Raw genomic sequence first — 17650 nt, 5'->3', positions numbered from 1 at the left:
ACAGACCAAAAGTAAAGAAGAACACATATCCACATACAAAGTTGTGCCAAGACACAGACACATAGAACAGGGTAATATTGTGTTAAATAAAAATAAAGTTACCACAACCAAATTCCCCATCATTAATGGCAAATTCCATTTTAAAGTCTGAAACCTGTCCATTTACGATGCTGTTAAAAGACACAGTGCCCAAACTGGATGCAGTTGGGTAAATATCCCATTGAGTTAATCCATCAGTACATCCATCGTGGGGAGATAGTGCAAGGGAGACGGCAAGCAATTCTGATCCAAATTTAATAGGAGGAGGAAAGTGGACTGGATCCCACTTGGGAAACAACCAATATCAATGATCCCAAAGCCTATGTTCTTAACACCAATATTCACCAAATTATGTTACAGAGTTAAGATCAAGGAGAACCACAAATTCCAAAGTACTCGAATGGCAATGGAAAGAGATACTTGCTATAGCATATTAACACGAGGTACAAACAAACGATGAAAAGGTACCATCGAAGGCATGACTCAGCAACGGTGGACCAATCCCACTGCATATGGGTGTACCAGATGGACACCTTGATGCAGTACTAATTTTCCAAAAATTATTAAAAGAATCAGACGAAGGTCTCTGGCATGTTAGGAGTATCTTTTATGGAGAATTACATAAGTGGACAAAAGTTACTAAAGGAAAGGAGTAAATATTATGATTTGCATAAGTAAAAGGAATACATATATCACAGAGTATTTCAGCTAGACGGGACCTTAGGACATTTAACAGGTTATCTGGTCCAGTCCTTTCCTTTTACAATATGAAAGATTTCAAAGTTAAGCTGAAAATCTTAGCCTTTTTCAACTATTCTACCTCCTAGCAATCATTCTCTTTTCCTTTCCTCCTGTTTCACAAGAAGAGGTGGTTCTCCAACACAAAGCATGAAGGAACTCAGATAACTGGGGTAAGGTTAATAATGTCCCCCACTTTTCTGGGTAGTGATATTAATAACTGGCATTTATATAGTGTTTTAACGTTTGCAAAGCAGTATCATATGATATCTCATTTGGGCAAAATAAAAGACAGCCTTAATACATGATAGTTCTCTGAATTAGATCTCTAGAATTCTGAGTTCTTCCTAACTCAGGAGCCTTAAAACTTTCTGATGCTCAAATTCCAAAATTACATATGTATGTGTATGCATGGATTTTTTTCAGTTGATTAATGTCCATTTATTTTTTTAAAATATTAGCTACCAAGAAAAAGTTCAAACAAAGTCTCTAGAGAGTCTTTTGGATTTTATGGGATCTCAGAAGCTGGCAGAGACCTCAGAAAATCCACCAAAAGCTATGAACTAGAACTACTACATGACATGCTCTTACTAGATCAGAAGGAAGTGGAACATTTGACCTCTCTTGTGCTGGACACTTCCATTAATGGAGCTTAAATTAACTAAAAAAAAAAGAATTGACTTCTAGAGTAGAGAAAATGAACCCCCCTCTCCTATTTGAATGTGCGGGACCTTCTCTACTCATGCTATCTAAAACAGTCTTAGAGATTTGCCGAGAGCAGTAAGAGGTTCAGAGGCTTTTCCAAGGTCACACAACTATTCTGTGTCAGAGCTGGGACTTAAACCCAGCCCTTGACTCTGAAGTCAGTGTTCTGTTCTTTATGATCAACTGCCTCAAAACTTTTCTATTTATCCTTATTCAATTTCATCTTATTAAATTAGCCCAACATTTCAGCCTGTAAATAATCTTTCGGATTCTGTTTCTGTTATCTAACATGCTCCCGTATCCCTCATAGTTTCTTGTCATCTGCCAATTTGATGGGTATGCCATCCCTATCTTTTTCCAAATCACTGATTTTATCTTTTGATTTCCTACCTTATTTTTTAATTTTTCCCACTGATTAGTATTTTATTTTTTCCAATTACAAGTAAAGATAGTTTTCAACATTCAAATTTTTGTAAGATTTTGAGTTGCGAATTTTTCTTACTCCCCTCCCCACTCCCTAAGATAGCAAGCAATCTGATATAGGTTATCCAAATCACGGATGTTCGAAGATGTCAAGCAGCACAGGGCCAAGCACAGATCCCTTGGAGCCAAGAAACAAGTTATGGGTTGCCAAGTATCAGTCTTTCAGGGATCGACTTTGACGCTCTGTGATCGGCATATACCTTTTGGTTACAAATAAGTGATTTCTAAATACTAGTAAAACCGTACGAGCACATCAAGCAATCCCCTTACAATCTTTACTCTATGTGTTTTCTTACCAAGTTTTTTTGTTTGTTTGTTTCCCACAGGAACCACAAAGGTAAAATTCAATCCCTGTTCATGTTATTAACACAATCTTCTTAGACCATATGAGAAAAAATTAGTTTCCAGACATGCCACCTAATCTATTCAAAAGAATGTGGAGCAAACCCTAAAGGCAATTCCCTAAAGAGGAGCTCCAAATATACTTACCATGTTTCTCAACTGCGTATCTATGGGCCCCAGCAAGGTTGAACCAGTTCACAAAACTTTTACTTCTTCGAAAACCTGTAACTCAAAAAGCCAACTTTCCTCATCTTCCTCTCTGAATCCCACCTTTACCCCACCCCACCCCACCATGGGCCAGTCCCTGTTATGTGACGTTACTTATCTTACCGGCCTGCAATAGAAAATCAATTACAAAGCATTTGTTTAGAACAAAAGCAGTCTCAATGGAAGCACCGTATGACTTATAGCATGTGCTGAAGGTGACATTTGCTGTGGACAAAAACACGCAGTCTTCTTACTCAAGTCAATCCTTAAAGAGTTTTACAAGCAACATGTTCAGAAGTAAGACAGCTGCGACAGAGTGCAGAGAAATGTCACTGGTTTGGAGGTGAGAAGACAGTCTTGTGACCCTGGGTAAGTCATGTGAGATTCAAAACCTCAGTTTTTTCAGCACTACCTCCTCTTTAGGGCCATTGTGAGGAAGAAATGTGATTACGTATGGAAAGTGCTTTATTCTTCATGTCAGCTTTTATCATCATCATGGGAATGCTTGAAAACCTACTGACATGAATGAAGCAAACCTTTCCAGACGACATCTAAGAAAAGAAAGAATACTTTAGGAGGGCAGCTAGGCGGCACAGCGGCTAACACACTGGCCCTGGAGTCTGCAGGAAAACTGGGTTCAAATTCAGCCTCAGACATTTGACACTAGCTGTGTAACCCTGGGCAAGCCACCTAATCTCATTTGCCTTGCCAAAAAAATTGCTTTGACATAAATTAATACTGGTTTTAGGTTAAAAAAATTATCTAAACATCCAGATTTTTAGAATAAAGCTATTTTCATATCCTAGCAGACACTACACTAATAATGCTCTGTTAATATCAAAACAGTAAAATTGGTGAAACTCCATTTCTCCCCAAAACAAAACTGCATGTAACAGAAAAAACAAAGCTGTGTGTAACTGTGTCCATAACTTCCTGTTAATTTAGTAGTAATTATATTTGAACTCAACTAATGTTTCTGTTATACACAAAACTTTTCTTTTGCTTTTCTTTTGGTAACACAGTTAATTATCCTTACTAACTTAAGCTTAGTAAAATTTTACATGATTTCTTATAGCAACTGGTAAATAAAAGGTGTTTAACTGCATGTCACTTTTTGGTGTTTTGCTTAACTATTTCTGGAGATTTTATTATTTTGTTAAAAGAAGTAGAAAGCTCTACTGGAAGAAAGCCGACCTTGGAGTCACAAATACCTGTGTTCAAGTAAAACCTAGGACACTTACTAGCTATGTGATCCTGAGCAAGTCACTTGACCTCTCTGTTCCTCAGAAAACTCCCCTGAATTTGTCTATTTAAGTCACAGATTGGTTGAAATATATGTTGATGGAGCAAGGTTCCCATAACAGTATTCATTTTTTAAAAACAAAATTAGGAAGGAAGGAAGGAAGGAAGGAAGAGAATCAAATAAAAAATAAAACAATGTCACTAGGGACTGAAAAATGACGACACTTTTTGGGGAGAGGGGTGAGGAGACAGAACAGGGGAAGAGCTGTCAAAATTGGAAGACAGCAGTCCTGTAGGCTGACAGAGACAATAAGAACCATCTACTGTGTAAGAGGAAGTCCTTCTTTACAGAGCTTACAATCTAGCCAGAGGGACAAGATAACCTCTCCTCCAATTTCTCTCAGCACTTTGCCTTTCTCCTCTAGATATATTCTATTCTAACATAAAATTATCTGTATATCTGCCTTTTCTTTCCTATTAGATTGTACATTTCTTGAAGGCAAGGACACTATTTTAGTCTCAGTGGCAAAGATCAGTGCCTTGGCAAGTTATAGATATGTAATAAATGGTTGTTGAGTTAGATTACATTTTCTACAAGCTAGTAATTTGAAATTTAAAGGCAAAGTGGAAGATCAAAGTCTCCAAAGCTCTTTCCACTATCTCATACCACACTTTTAATGAGAAAACCTGTATAATAAATGTAGTTCAGACCCTAGGCTTATCCTCTTGACAATTAACCTACTAAATAAAGACACCGCTTTATTGTTAGGACTCTGTCTCAATGCCTGCACAATGCCATTTTATTCTTAAGTACAATGACATGTTTGCAAAATGTCTTGGTAAGGAGGGTGGAAGGGAACAATAAGTTTTACATGTGAGTGAAATGCTGCAGGTCCTATAATACAGATCTTATCCCAATACTGTTTTGTGCAGTAGATAGAAAAATAGACAAAAGTGAGTGGGTCAGTCTTTAATTCAAAGAGGCTACAACATCTAATAGAGTGATGAGGCACAACCACCACTGCTCTTCACTGGAGTCATGATTTACTAAACTACAAGTTGTAATATCCTATGTGCAGAAAAGTCGGAAAGTCATGAGAGATGGAAGAGGGAGGGTTCATTTCCAGACCTCTGTACCATTCACTTGGTATTAATCCCCTGCTGCCCTGGATTGGTCATTTCCAAATCTACTTATTATTACTTAGTCCATACTTCTCCATCTTGTTCACAAGTGCAGCATTTAATACTTCACCAAATGTTTTACTGAAAACTAAGGGGGAGCTAGGTGGTACAGCGGATAGAGCACCACTGCAGGAGTCAGGAGGAACTGAGTTCAAATCTCACCTCAGACACCTGATGCTCACTAGCTGTGTGACCTTGGGCAAATCACTGAACCCCAATTGCCTCATCCTGGGTCATCTCCAGTCATCCTGATGAATATCTGGTCACTGGATTCAGATGGCTCTGGAGAAGAAGTGAGGCTGGTGACCTGCACAGCCCTCCCCCACTCAAAACCAAGTCAAGTGCAAGTCACGTCATCATTTCTCTGATGGGATGGGTTTCTTCAGCAACAAAGGACGAACACACTACTGAAAACTAGCATTTCCCCAGTATTTCCTTTATCTATCTATAAAGTTATTCAGTTTAAAAAGGAAATGAGGTTAGTTTCCCGTTGTTTGACAGACTCCTTAGAGTTAATAATTCTATTAAAATTGATGGGAATTATATGGAGATGATATAATATCACAGACTCATAGGAGTTGTCTATATCACTCAATCCACTCTACTCATTTAGAGGAAGGTGAGCCCCAAAGTGGTTTAAGGTCACACAGATTCAAATAGTAAAAGTAACATTTGAATCCAGGCCCTGACTCCAAATCTATGATTTCCCCACTAGTCTAGGGGTACACATATTTTGTGTGTGTGTGTGTGTGTGTGTGTGTGTGTGTGTGTGTGTGTGTGTATGTATATATATAAAAAATATACGCATATAAGCAATATACTTATATATCAGAGGCAATTAAAAGAGATAAGTCATTGACAGACAAACATTTCAAACTCTCTATATAATATCTAGGAGATTTTTTTTTCCCAATGAAATTTTTTCTTTCTATCAATTATCACTAAAAAAAAAAAAAAAAAGATACTTATATTTCCCCCCCACCCCAGTTGGGGTGTATGTAAATGGAGGAGAATGAAACCTGGTATTTCATGGATATAGGGAATTCTTCCCACCAAAGCAGATCTATACCTCCTCTGCAACTTAAGAATTTTACAGAATTTACTAGGACATCACGTAACTTTCTTGGAGTCACAAATCAATTATGTGTCTTGTACCTAGGTCTTACTGATTTGGGAACTAGCTCTCCACTGCAACATAAAGCCTCTCAATTATACTTTTACTCTACTTAAAAGGAAAAAAAAAAGCTTAGTACTGAATAAAAAATTGTAGCATAGATAACCAATAATTTTTAGTAGAATAGAACACTTTAATAGAATAGACTTTTAATAGAATATTTCTAATTTAATAGAAAGGTATACATACAGACATTATCTAATGCCTACAGCTGGATCTAGGAAAACACATTAGATGATGTTACATGGAACAATGAGTCCCATAGGAACAAGGTTATAAATGGGCTTTTTGAACTTATAACAGGGTCCCTGACTTGAAGGTGGCATTTAGTTACATATACACTAAAAATGTGAGTGTGAAAAGACACTGGCCAGAGAAACCTTATGTGCCATACATGTCGGAACAAAAAAATTTTTTTAAAGAATCTCAGCCAGATCAACACAAGACACTTCAATACAATTTAATTCAATATTTAATGTCAGTTAAATTCAAAGGACTCTGCCAAGGGCTGCATAAACAACAACAAAAACAACTGACCCACCCCCACCTAATTCAACCTATACAACAAACATTTATTAAGCGCAGACTACGAGCAATGCAGGGTACTAGGGACACAGACTACCCCTCGAGAAGCTAACACTCTACCCTAGAGACTACATTTAATGATGGTTTGTACGGCTAATCTTACTTTCATCTTCCTTATTCATAGACTGGAAAAGACAGATTTCCCCAGTTTTTCCAATTCTGCAGGCCCCTTCCAATTTAGAATAAAAAATAGTTTCTAAGATTACAATCCTCAAGTTTTGCTATTAAAAACAGAATTTGACTATGAACACCATCTTAGGCAAATGCGTACAAATTGTTTTTAAAAGGCTTTCAAAGTACCCCATCAAAAGTGATTTCTATTCATCACGAGGAAAGTGCACCTTTAAAATTAAACTTGATGCTTTGGAGACCAGCAGCTCAACAGGAGTGAGCAGAGAGAGCAGATAGACTTCTGTAAACAAGCTCGTTATCTCTGGAGACAAATTCTCAGTTTGAAAACTGAAACTAAGCCTTAGAGCATGGCTTCAATACTTAATGCCACCTCTAGAAACTGGCTTCTTACAGACAGGAAGGTTTTCTTCCATCTTTCTAAATTTCTGGAAGAGTCTCAGGAAAGCCTTCCAAAGACAGAACCCCTGGGATAAAAGTGGAGAGTCTATTATAATGTATTTTCAAAACTTTCCTAAAAAGAAGAGCATCTAATACATTCAAAGAAAGAAGGGGAGGAAGTTATTTTATCACATTTCTTACCACTTCCCATCTTGCTCCTTCCACTCCATCTTTACCTTAATATACAAACAAAAGCTAACCAGATTTTCTCTGTAAGTTTTAGGGCATTTGGAGAGGTCTGAATCTATGCTTATATCAGTCTAGGAACTCATCAGCTGGAAACTCCCTTGCAGAATGCAGCTAGATAACTCTTCGGTAATTTAGAGTTTTCAGAGACTTTGCCTAGCACACTAAGAGCTTACGTGACTGGTCCAGGGTTAAAAAGCTAAAATATGTTAGGGGCAACACTTGAACTCAAAGCCTCCTGACCGTCTCCACTGGGTCTCTACTGCAGAATCAGTATTCTGAGATTTTAAAAGGAAAGTCTAACTACAAACTGGGAAACAGCCTGGTAGTTTCTGAAGCCAAAGGGGTCTAAGATCAGACTCAAAGGAGAGGTCCAAGTGAAAGAAGTGTATCATAACAACAAAGGTTGTAAGTCTTCAATTTGGAGCACAGAATCAAGAGTTAAAAAGACTTTAGACATTATCTAATCCATGATCTTACAGTGGAGGGAAATGAGGCCTAGAGCCAGGATCATGCAACAATGCTTTTTTAAAATGTAATTTACATATTTTTTGTCAACCTGATTAAGAAGTTAACCATAAGTTTCATAAAATATGTGAAATTAAATAGTCATGCTGTTTTCTGGGCAAAATTACTCTATTAACCTTTAGAGTAAACAGCTACCAAACACACTTAGTGGGAAAATAACTGTTTTCTAGAAAAGGGCAAATGGTGAATAATTCCTGAGTCCCAGAGTTTTAGGAGATATGAGTCAAAAGCTCTGATCTGAGAGCCAAACAGAACTTGGTCTTGTCCTAATCATTTTTATTACAAGATATGTTAAGAGAAAATTATGTTTTCATGGCTCCAAATTTATTCCTCCAGTATTTATTAATTCTGAAATTACCTGCTACCTAAATAAATAAAACTCAAAATTCTAGCCCATAGAGACTGTTTATAAAGGAAGCCAGGAAGAACTGTTAGTTGACTGGGAAACCCAAGCAGTACAGAAATTAAGGAACTGTTGCAGGGATGTGTCAGGTCCTTGCACTGTGTTTGTTCTTCTGCCTGGGATGGGTGACTGACAATTATGTCTTGTAGCAAGTGGAAGCTTTGCCTTATTGGGGTGAAGGTGAAAGAACTAGGAATAGGTACGCCTGAGTTCTTCTCCTAGATTTAGAAGTATCCTCAACTTTATATGTGATCACAACTACGTCCCTGGGCTCAGTTTGTCCGTATGCTAAAAGGCAAGATTGGTCTAAATTATTTCTAAAGTCACAACTGGTTCCAAAAGACAAAATAATCCCCCCGCCCAAGAAAAACCTATTAAAAAAAAAAGACTGACATTATACTCACTTAACCATTTTTTCTTACCTGAAAGTTTCTGTCACAGACCTCTCTGTTGAGAAACCAAAAGTATGCTAATGTCTGTAGGTATGTAATACTGTTACATGAGAAACAGTTGCTTCTCACGGTGTTAAAATGCCCAGATTCAAAGTCAATATAATTACTTGGCACATGACTGACTGGGAAGGTGTTAAGGATTCTAGAAAATTGCTAACGTGATGATGACTTTTATATATGTATACATATATATATATTTCCTTTTTCTCCTGGTACAAGAAAACCCTAACATGGATGACAAAATTTCCAAACACCATACTATATGGAAAATAAGGCAATTACAAAAACAAAGTGACATTCAACTTTTCAGAGGCCAAAAACAACCCTAACTGCGCTTCCTTCTCGCCTCCTCTTAGAATCCCTAGTTTTTCCTCAAAGCTCAGCTCCAAGGCCACCCATGCCATGAAGCTTTTCCAGATTCCATCTAGTTACTAGTGCCCACCCTCCTCACCCATCAAAATGACTTTTGATTTATTTTATCTATGTTAAACATATATACCTGAAGTCTCCTCTGATTCCCATTCCTTGAAGACATGGTTGGTGCTTAATAAATACCTGGTGATTGACATGTTAACATAGTGCTATATACAGTATCTTCATCTACAAACATGCCACTGATCCATCACTGGACATACGCTTCTGTTTGGGAACTGCCTCCCTTGCCAGCAGTGAATTTATTTGCCCCTGTCACCTCTAGCCATGCAAAGCTGAGGACTCCACAACACTTCAAACTCAACAATAAAACCACTATGCAAAGATCTGACTCAGAAGCTAGGAAGCTGTCTGGAAAAGAGTAGTCAACATTCCCTCTCAGACTATCGCAAAGTACCACAGTAAGGTGAGGTGTCCTCTTTCTTAAGTCATGCTCTTTCCTGACATCACATCTTTCCTGGCACAGGCTATGAAGTTAGAGGGATTAAAAAACAGAGAGATGATTCACTCCAAGTATTCTTAAGTATAGCAGCTGCTAGTAGGATCAATAAAAACCAAGATAAAATGTTACTCATGATAACATGGACTGTTTAAACACAAAGACAATATGCCAAAATTTTTAAAGGTGGGGTTAATTTTAAACATACCAACAATACATGTCGAACAACATTAGCTGGTGCTTTTTAACTTTTAATGGGATTCAAGCATAAGAATTCTCTTTGCCCCCTGCCACATAAGACAGCACTACCTTCTCTACTCGCAAAAGCAAACAATTAAAATATTAGAATCTAAGAGCGTACTTAGTCTCCTTTTACTTATGGGGAAACTGAAACTCAGAGAAGGGAAATGACTTGCCCAGGATAACACAAATAGCTGAGTGCACCATATTCTGATCTAGGCTTCTGACTATATAATGTTCTTTCTAGGACACCAGTCTGCCTCCCTCAACCAGGTAACATGGATTTCTCATAGGCAACCCCAGAAGAAAATTCTATACATCATGCTTTGACCCAGGAAAGACAAATAACTATCTTTTCACTAGGAAGGTCTCCACGTTATAAACACCACTGAAACAATATCCTTTGGATAACACTGAAACAATGTCCTTTGGACAGCCTCTTGAGTCCTTCCCTCCCATCTAAGTATGTAAAAAGGCTCAGCTAAACACAGCACATTAAGGATAGACCATGGATGTGTGAGGCCAGCCAGGTACTAGCTATTTTTGAGTCACTTTGGCCCTGAGATACAGAGACTGGTATTGAGGACCCACTACAAAAATCCCTTCACGTAGGGCTGTAGGAAAAATAACACCCCTGCTGATCCTGGTACATCTCCAGCCTGGAATTCCACGTTACATGCCTTACCTCTGCAAAAGGAATTACTTCTAGTATCTAGAACTCCACTCGGCTGGTAAGCACCAGGCAAATGGTACACAGGCAACTAGTTGTCAGCTATAGCTACTGGTCACATGAGCCACCCAGAAGGATTAAATAGTCAATGACAGGGAAAGGCTAAGAGAGGTTTGAAGGATGAATCTCTCAGATTTCATCCATAAAATGAAGGCATTAGACTAGATCTAGGCTTCTAAGTTCCCTTCCTGCTTAAAATCTATGATCTGTGATCACCAGCTACTGACACCAAGCTACAAAGCCTAAGGACATTTCATTCCTCCTAGGACATATCCTTGAATAAACTTCACCAAGACTTTAATAGATAATTTATTTCCAAATCAGATTCAGAGAGACAGGTCTGTCTCTGCAAACCAAGTTTGGCCCCAGGACATTCTGTGAAGCTCTGGATCATCCCTAGCCCAGAAGTCACAGTAACATAGATTTAGAATTAAGAGACCCTTCCTGGTCATCATGCCCAATTGTCTCACCTTACAGATGGAGAAATGGAGACTTACCAGAGGGAAATGACTTGCCTACTCCCACAAGTAACAAGTAGCAGAGTTATAATCTGAATCAATGTCTGCTGACTTCAATGGGTACTTTTCCCACTATATCACATTGCTTCTCAAATGTCCAGAAAACCAACTCATTTTGGAATCAACCTGGAGAGGGTTATCTACACTACAAGGAGTACTACTGAGTTCTGCCTATGTGCCTTCATCAAGCCTCTATTCGTAAGATCCCCAATTCTGAATATTATAGCCCTTTGGAGTTCTCTCAGGTACCCCCCAACCCAAGAGGCACATACAGTATGACCTAACTAACTAGTCCCTCTGTGAAGTACTTGGTTTACATTTACACATCCTATTATGCCTTAACCTTACTCAGGAATATCCATTTCCCCACAACACCATCAGCTGATCTACTTTTCCTTACATTCCTGCTTATCTGCCTAACCTGACCCTACAGACTTTAAAGAACTGGGAACTGGCAGAGACATCTCTAAACCGAAAGCATCTCTAAACTGAAAGGCATCCTTTCAGTCAAGGCTGGGCCATTAAAGGGAGGATACACAAGGGAGTGGCTCTAAATAAATGGAGGGAATAGGAGGGAAAGAAAGATAAGAGAAGGTAAGGAGAAAGAATAGAAAACTCCTAACTGTGTCCCCAGGGATAGCTGAACCCTATGCATCGGTCCTAGATTATGCATCTATCAGACACTTTCTCTGATCAAGCAGACCCATGTTCCCCCTTGGAATAGCTCACCCACTATTCAGGACTAAGGTCACAAATAGAGAGAGAGCTCTCCTCTGCAGCATCTTCCCCTGGAATATCACTATAGGACCTACTCTGACCCTACAGAATCCCAGCTATTACTTAATTGGCAAGTCATAATCTCTGAAGGACTCAGTTTCTTCATCTAAGGGGACTGGATGAGATCAGAGGTTCTCAAACTTTCTGGTCTCAAAACTCCTTTAACCTCTTAAAAATTACTGAGAACCTCCCCCAAAGTTTTTGTTTATGTAGATTATACAGATATTTATTGTATTAGAAGTTAAAATATTAGACTGCTAAAATATAATTATGAAAAGTTTAACTTTATGGACTCCCCAAAGGTCTCAAGGACCCCTGAACCACACTTTGAGAACTGCTGGACTAAATTATCAATAAAGTTCCTTCAAGCTCTAGCATTCTTTGATCCCCTCTGGATATTATTCCTCAGACAGATACCTACACCCTAAGAACTAGCCAACTTCTACACAAAGAGTAGTGTGTAGTAGGATCCCAGAGGCTGGATCAGTCAGAGCTGGAAAGAACTTAAAATCAGTCCAATCACCTAACTGTACCGAGAAAAATACAGCAGTCCCGAGCAATAAAATGATTTGCCCAATGTCACACAGTAAATTAGTTGCAGAGTCAGAACAAAAACACTCAGTCCATCAATACCTTTCTTCTCTACTCTTCTCTTGTTTTCTCTCCCTTTACCAATTGATGGCAGTCATTCAATCTAGCATTACATGACTAATCTCAGGATGTGTTTACAAGCCCTTTTTTAATGCATTATTGCCTGTCCACTCCAGTGTCCCAATGACTCTAGACTACCAGATGCCCACTATCTTTCCTAACATGCAGGTGAATTCCCAGCTCAGTGCTTTATTGGTCCTCTCACCAGACAATGGAGAATATTTTTAATTAAAATGATAAATGCTAATTTATTTCTAAGAAATAAATGATTCCCTGGTGAAATAAAAATGCAAGAGCCACACCCTTAACAAGTTTCCAATGGCTACAGCTTCCCGCTGGCATCTAGCAATAAAGATTTATTTTCATAGAAACAGTCAAAGGTCAAGTTCCAGAATTATGCTTCAGGTCCACCCATGAATCATTCCATGGCTGCAGTCCACAGTTCTCATACATTTTTGCCACAATATTCCCAGAGTAGCTCACAATTAGGCTAGGTCAACATTGCTGGTACTAATCCAGAAATAACAACTCACATTTATATAGCACTTGATGGTTTAATAAAAAAAAAGCAACATAATCCTCACCACACTGTGCGGCAGTGTAAGTATTATTAGTTCCATTTTACAGATGGAAAATTTCCAATTGTCACATAGCTGGTAAATATTGGGCCCTGTCCACTATACCACAATGCGCCAATTCTCAGGAAGCATTAAATACAGCATCTTTTTCATCTCATTTACCAAAATGGTATTAAACCAATGTAGACTGATATCTGGGCTTCTCTCCCAGATGCTTAAGGAACATAACCACAAAAACCTAGAGCTGGAAGGGACACTGGAAATTATTTAGTCCAGTGGTTCTTGACCTATAGGTTAAAATGGAATTACTGCAAAAGATCTGAGAATCCATATATGTACCAATCATTATCATCTTGATCTTTATAGTTGCAACAAAAGATACAGCAGGATGAATTTTGTGTCCAGTCTATATTATTGATGATCCATTTCTTTCTAATGGGAATTTTTCCCCTAGACTTTCAGAATGAAACACAAATGTTTTCTTCACCCGTGATTGATAACATACAAATTTATTTAAAAGTGTTACTAAATTCACAGTCACTTTTCATAACTGTGTTTTTTCAGCCAAAGAATGCTGATATAACTATTATTATGGGGGGAAGATGTTTCTACTCTGTGAGGAATGAATTTTTTACATTAAGAAAGAGGTGTCTTCATACTTAAAAAGCTGGTCCAATCCATTATTTTACAGAGTAACTGGGGCCCAATCAGGCGAGAGATTTGTCTGAATTCACAAAGTAAGTTGACATCAGGTCTTCACGGGATCACAGAATTTGGAGCTGGAAGGGCCTCAGATCATCCAGCTTAACTTCCTCATGCACACATGAGAAAACTTAGGGTCCAAGATGGAAAGTCATTCAATTAATTTCGAAACTGTAGTAAATAGAACTGTTTCTAAATCCACTGCTCTTTCCATCAGTGTTAACTTGAGAAAATAGTAAAATTCAGAATCAATTGATTTCAGAGCTGAATGAGATTAGCATCTAACCCAACCTCAATTTAAGGAGGGGAATTTCAGAGAAGTGAAGCAATTTGTCTAACATCATACAGTTAGATGATGACAGAGTTGGGGTGAGAACCTGTCCCCTAGCTTCCAGCCTAGCATCCTTTTTCCTGTATTGCAATACCAGTAATTCAGAAGAAAACAAATACAGCGAAAATTGTTAATTGAGTAAATAGGGTACCTGGATGCTCTATGTATCATTAGACAATCTGTTTTCATAATACTCAGCAAGGATAGACTTGAAAGTGATATAAATAATAAGTAAATCCTGTAGAAAATAAGTCAACAGAGCTTCTGAGGATGTTTTGCAAACCACCAAATTCTTAGACTACACTCAAAGTCACAGAATGATAGAAATGAAAGGGATCTCCCAACATACATTGTGGGTGTTAGAAAAGTCTTTAGAGACCATCGCTTTATATATACAAGGAAACTGAGGATCAGAATGGTGACGTGACATGTACCCTGCCTGAATTTTTTCCAGTAACACAGGAACGAACCAACATTCTTTAGAAGAAGGGGTTAACTCTGAAAATAAGATGGAAGCATACCAAGACAGCAGGGTGGAGCAACTGAAGAGTTTAACAACTAAGCTAAGCAAAAAAAGCTGAAGGAAATGAAACAGTGAAAATCAAATTAAAACAAAGAGGAAGTTTTTAAATAAATGTTAAATTCAGACAAAAGTCTATTATGTCTATCATGCAGCTAACCTAATTATCAATTTCATTTAACTGATAAAAAACAGTAGTTACAAAATAGGTAATTTGCCAGAATAAACAATATAATTATTATAAGCCAACTAGTATGGTGTAGTGGAAGGAATGGTGACTTGGAAGTTAAAGGCAACCTCAGTTTTAATCCTAGCTCTTACACTATCTGGCTTTGTGACCTTAAGCAAGTAATTTTCCTTTTACAAACCTCAGTTTCAGCGTCTGTAAAATTGGAGGTTAGACAAGTGGTTCTCTAAAGTCCTTTCCCATTCTGTGTATTCACACTGAATATTCACTCCAGCTCAAAGGGCAGTAAGACACTGTCATATCCAAGACACCTTGTACATAATTCCAAGAGTTAAAAAAAACCCCACAACCAAAACCCAACAGATAAGATTCCTGATCACAAAATCTCTGTCCTCTCCAAATGTTTATACACTAACTTAATAATTTACAGTATTCCCTGTTAATCATTCATTGCCACAACCACTAAAATAGTAAAAGGGCAAAAAGAGTTGAATCTGTCCAAATCTGACACTTAAAAAAAGTTTTCTGGATGATATATCTGATTCAGCAACTTTGAAAGTCAATAATCTGTTGCAGTCATATTCTAAAACATTCTCAGCCGATAGCTTCACGAAGATAGCTTCATGACCACGAAGCATGTCTGTGATTTTCCAAAATGCTATAAAATCCCTCCCTAAATTTAGAGGAAAAAAAATCTGAACTTTCTTTAATTTTAAAAAATAAACTTTGTACCACCAGGCACTATTAAGAAACAAGAAATTAATAGCGTCCTCCTAGGCACACAGTAGGAAGCTCAGAAAGTTAACTCCAAAACACTGTAAAGCTCAGTTGAATTTCTGTCTCGGGAGGAAAGTACAAGTCTCACCTTTCTGGGGGATGGCGTGGTTGGGTGGGGTACAAAACTCAAAGCAGCGAAATGACATCTCCAGAAAACTAAAAGGATGCATCCCTGGGAACCCGACTGTGTTGCTACTTTGTTAATTACTCCAACCGCCAAGTATCAACCGTGAAATTAACAAGAACCTGCCCCAAGAAAGGGACCAGAGCCGCTAGACCGTCAGGCCCTATCAGCTGGCAGCATCTTAGAGAAAGTTTCTGAAAATGTGAAAACTCTCCTCTTTCTCACTCTCCTCTAATGGATTTCAAGTTCATACCCACACCCCCCCCTCCCGCCAGTGCTGTCCTCCACCCACACTAAACTTCCTAGAAATTACACTGCTTTTCTCTCCTCGATGAGAAACAAAGGTAAGTCCAGCAGTCCCCCAAACCCCCACTTTTTTTTTTTTTTAAACCAGGCACATGAGCAGAGAAGGCTCGGAGACCGCGGTGCACGCGGGAAAGAAGGAGGGCCGGCTGACTGCCCGTGCGCCCGGGGCCGGGGAGGGTCGCTGCGGATGGACCATCTTAAGGAGCAGGGGAGTGGCGGGGGATGGGGGAGCCCGCCAGGCTCCCGCGCGCCGGGGGCGAAACCCTTCTGGGACCCGGCCTGGAGCTAGCTCGCGCCCACCGCCAGGTTCGAAGGGGAGGGCGGTGGCGGGTCAGCCCGCAGCAGGGGCTCGGGGAAACCAAGCCGGCCCAGGGCGGGGCAGTACGGGGCAATGGCCCGGGGTGGGGGGAAGGGGGGGTCACTCGCCTGCCCACGGTCTGGTTGGCCAGCTGCTTCATGCGGTTGAATTGCTTCTTCATGGTGGCGTCCGGTGGGGCCGGGGAGGCGGCGTGTCCTGGGTCAGGGGGTGCGGCGGGGCTCGCGGGCAGAGAAGTGGGGGTGCGGCCGAGCCCTGCCTGCTCCTACATAGTGTCCGGGCGGCAGCAACTTTCGCACTGAGCTCCCGGGACCAGCCGACGCCCCGGCCCCGCCCCCCGGCCAGCCCCGGCCGGGACCCAGACGCGTCACTTCCGGTCGGGCCGTCTCCGAGCTAGTCTGGGAGGCCTGCCCGGGAGCCGCCGACTGGGGCCGCCCGCCCCTCCCCCAGGCCCGGGGGCTGGGGCCGCCTCCTCCGCGGGCCCCAGGGCTGGGGTAGTTTCGTTTTCTCCTAAGGTGACATGCCGGGATAGTAACGGTTTAAAATTAGCCCTGGGAAGTTACAGCCCCTGACCTGCGAGCGCTTTTCCCCCTGGTGGACATTTAAACGTCTCCCTCCACACACTGGAAAAGAGCAGCCTTCACCCCTCATTACAAGTGGGGACAGTGGCACGGACTTCCGAGGAAAGCCCCTGCCCGGAGAGGCAGGGCCAGGATCGAGTCTGATGGAAGCAAATGGAGTTTGGACAAATTAATTCAGTTCAGTAAACATTTATGAAGCGCCTACTATGTGCCAGGTATTCAAAAAGAGGTAAAAGACAGTCCCCGCCCTCGCTGAGATGCTAGGAGGCTCCCACCTCAGGCTGATGGGACAGCCCTGGGTCAGATGGACCCTGTAACCCAATTTGTGTGGCATGCTGCTGTTCCGGTCATAAAAGGTGCTGTAATGCACCAGATTAGCAGTCAGCTGATGAAGGTTTCGGTCCCAGCTTCCTCCCCTTCCCTTACTTAGCCATATGACTTGGAGCAGGTTAGGCTCAGGGAGCCTCAGTTTCCTCAGAGGTTATTATAATTTCCGACCTGTCCATTTCTCAGGGTCATTATGAGGTTCAAATGAGATCATGGATCTCACAGTGCTTTAAAAAGTTGTTAAATGCTATACAGCTGGAATGGATGGTTATTTCCTA

At 40.1% G+C, this 17650-nt stretch overlaps 1 protein-coding gene across 11 annotated transcripts in view; it reads right to left on the bottom strand.

The window, feature by feature from the left end:
- Window positions 1–16803, bottom strand: part of ARHGAP17 (Rho GTPase activating protein 17) — a 137898-nt gene extending 121095 nt beyond the window's left edge. For 9 of the 11 annotated variants that reach the window (XR_011965929.1, XR_011965939.1, XR_011965920.1 and 6 more), the window contains exon 1: window positions 16575–16803. Coding sequence is in view for 6 of the 11 variants with exons in the window: in XM_072603922.1 (XP_072460023.1) it covers window positions 16575–16627 (53 nt within the window). In the remaining 5 variants the exon portion in view is untranslated. The remainder of the gene's footprint in view (window positions 1–16574) is intronic. The other 2 variants (XM_072603902.1, XM_072603953.1) reach the window with 1 other exon arrangement.
- Between the last annotated feature and the right edge of the window lie 847 nt (window positions 16804–17650).

Source organism: Notamacropus eugenii, chromosome 1 (assembly GCF_028372415.1).
Source record: "Notamacropus eugenii isolate mMacEug1 chromosome 1, mMacEug1.pri_v2, whole genome shotgun sequence".
NCBI classification, from domain to species: Eukaryota; Metazoa; Chordata; class Mammalia; order Diprotodontia; family Macropodidae; genus Notamacropus; species Notamacropus eugenii.
Note: the sequence above shows the minus strand (reverse complement) of the source record. Positions and strands in the feature narration are given on the sequence as shown.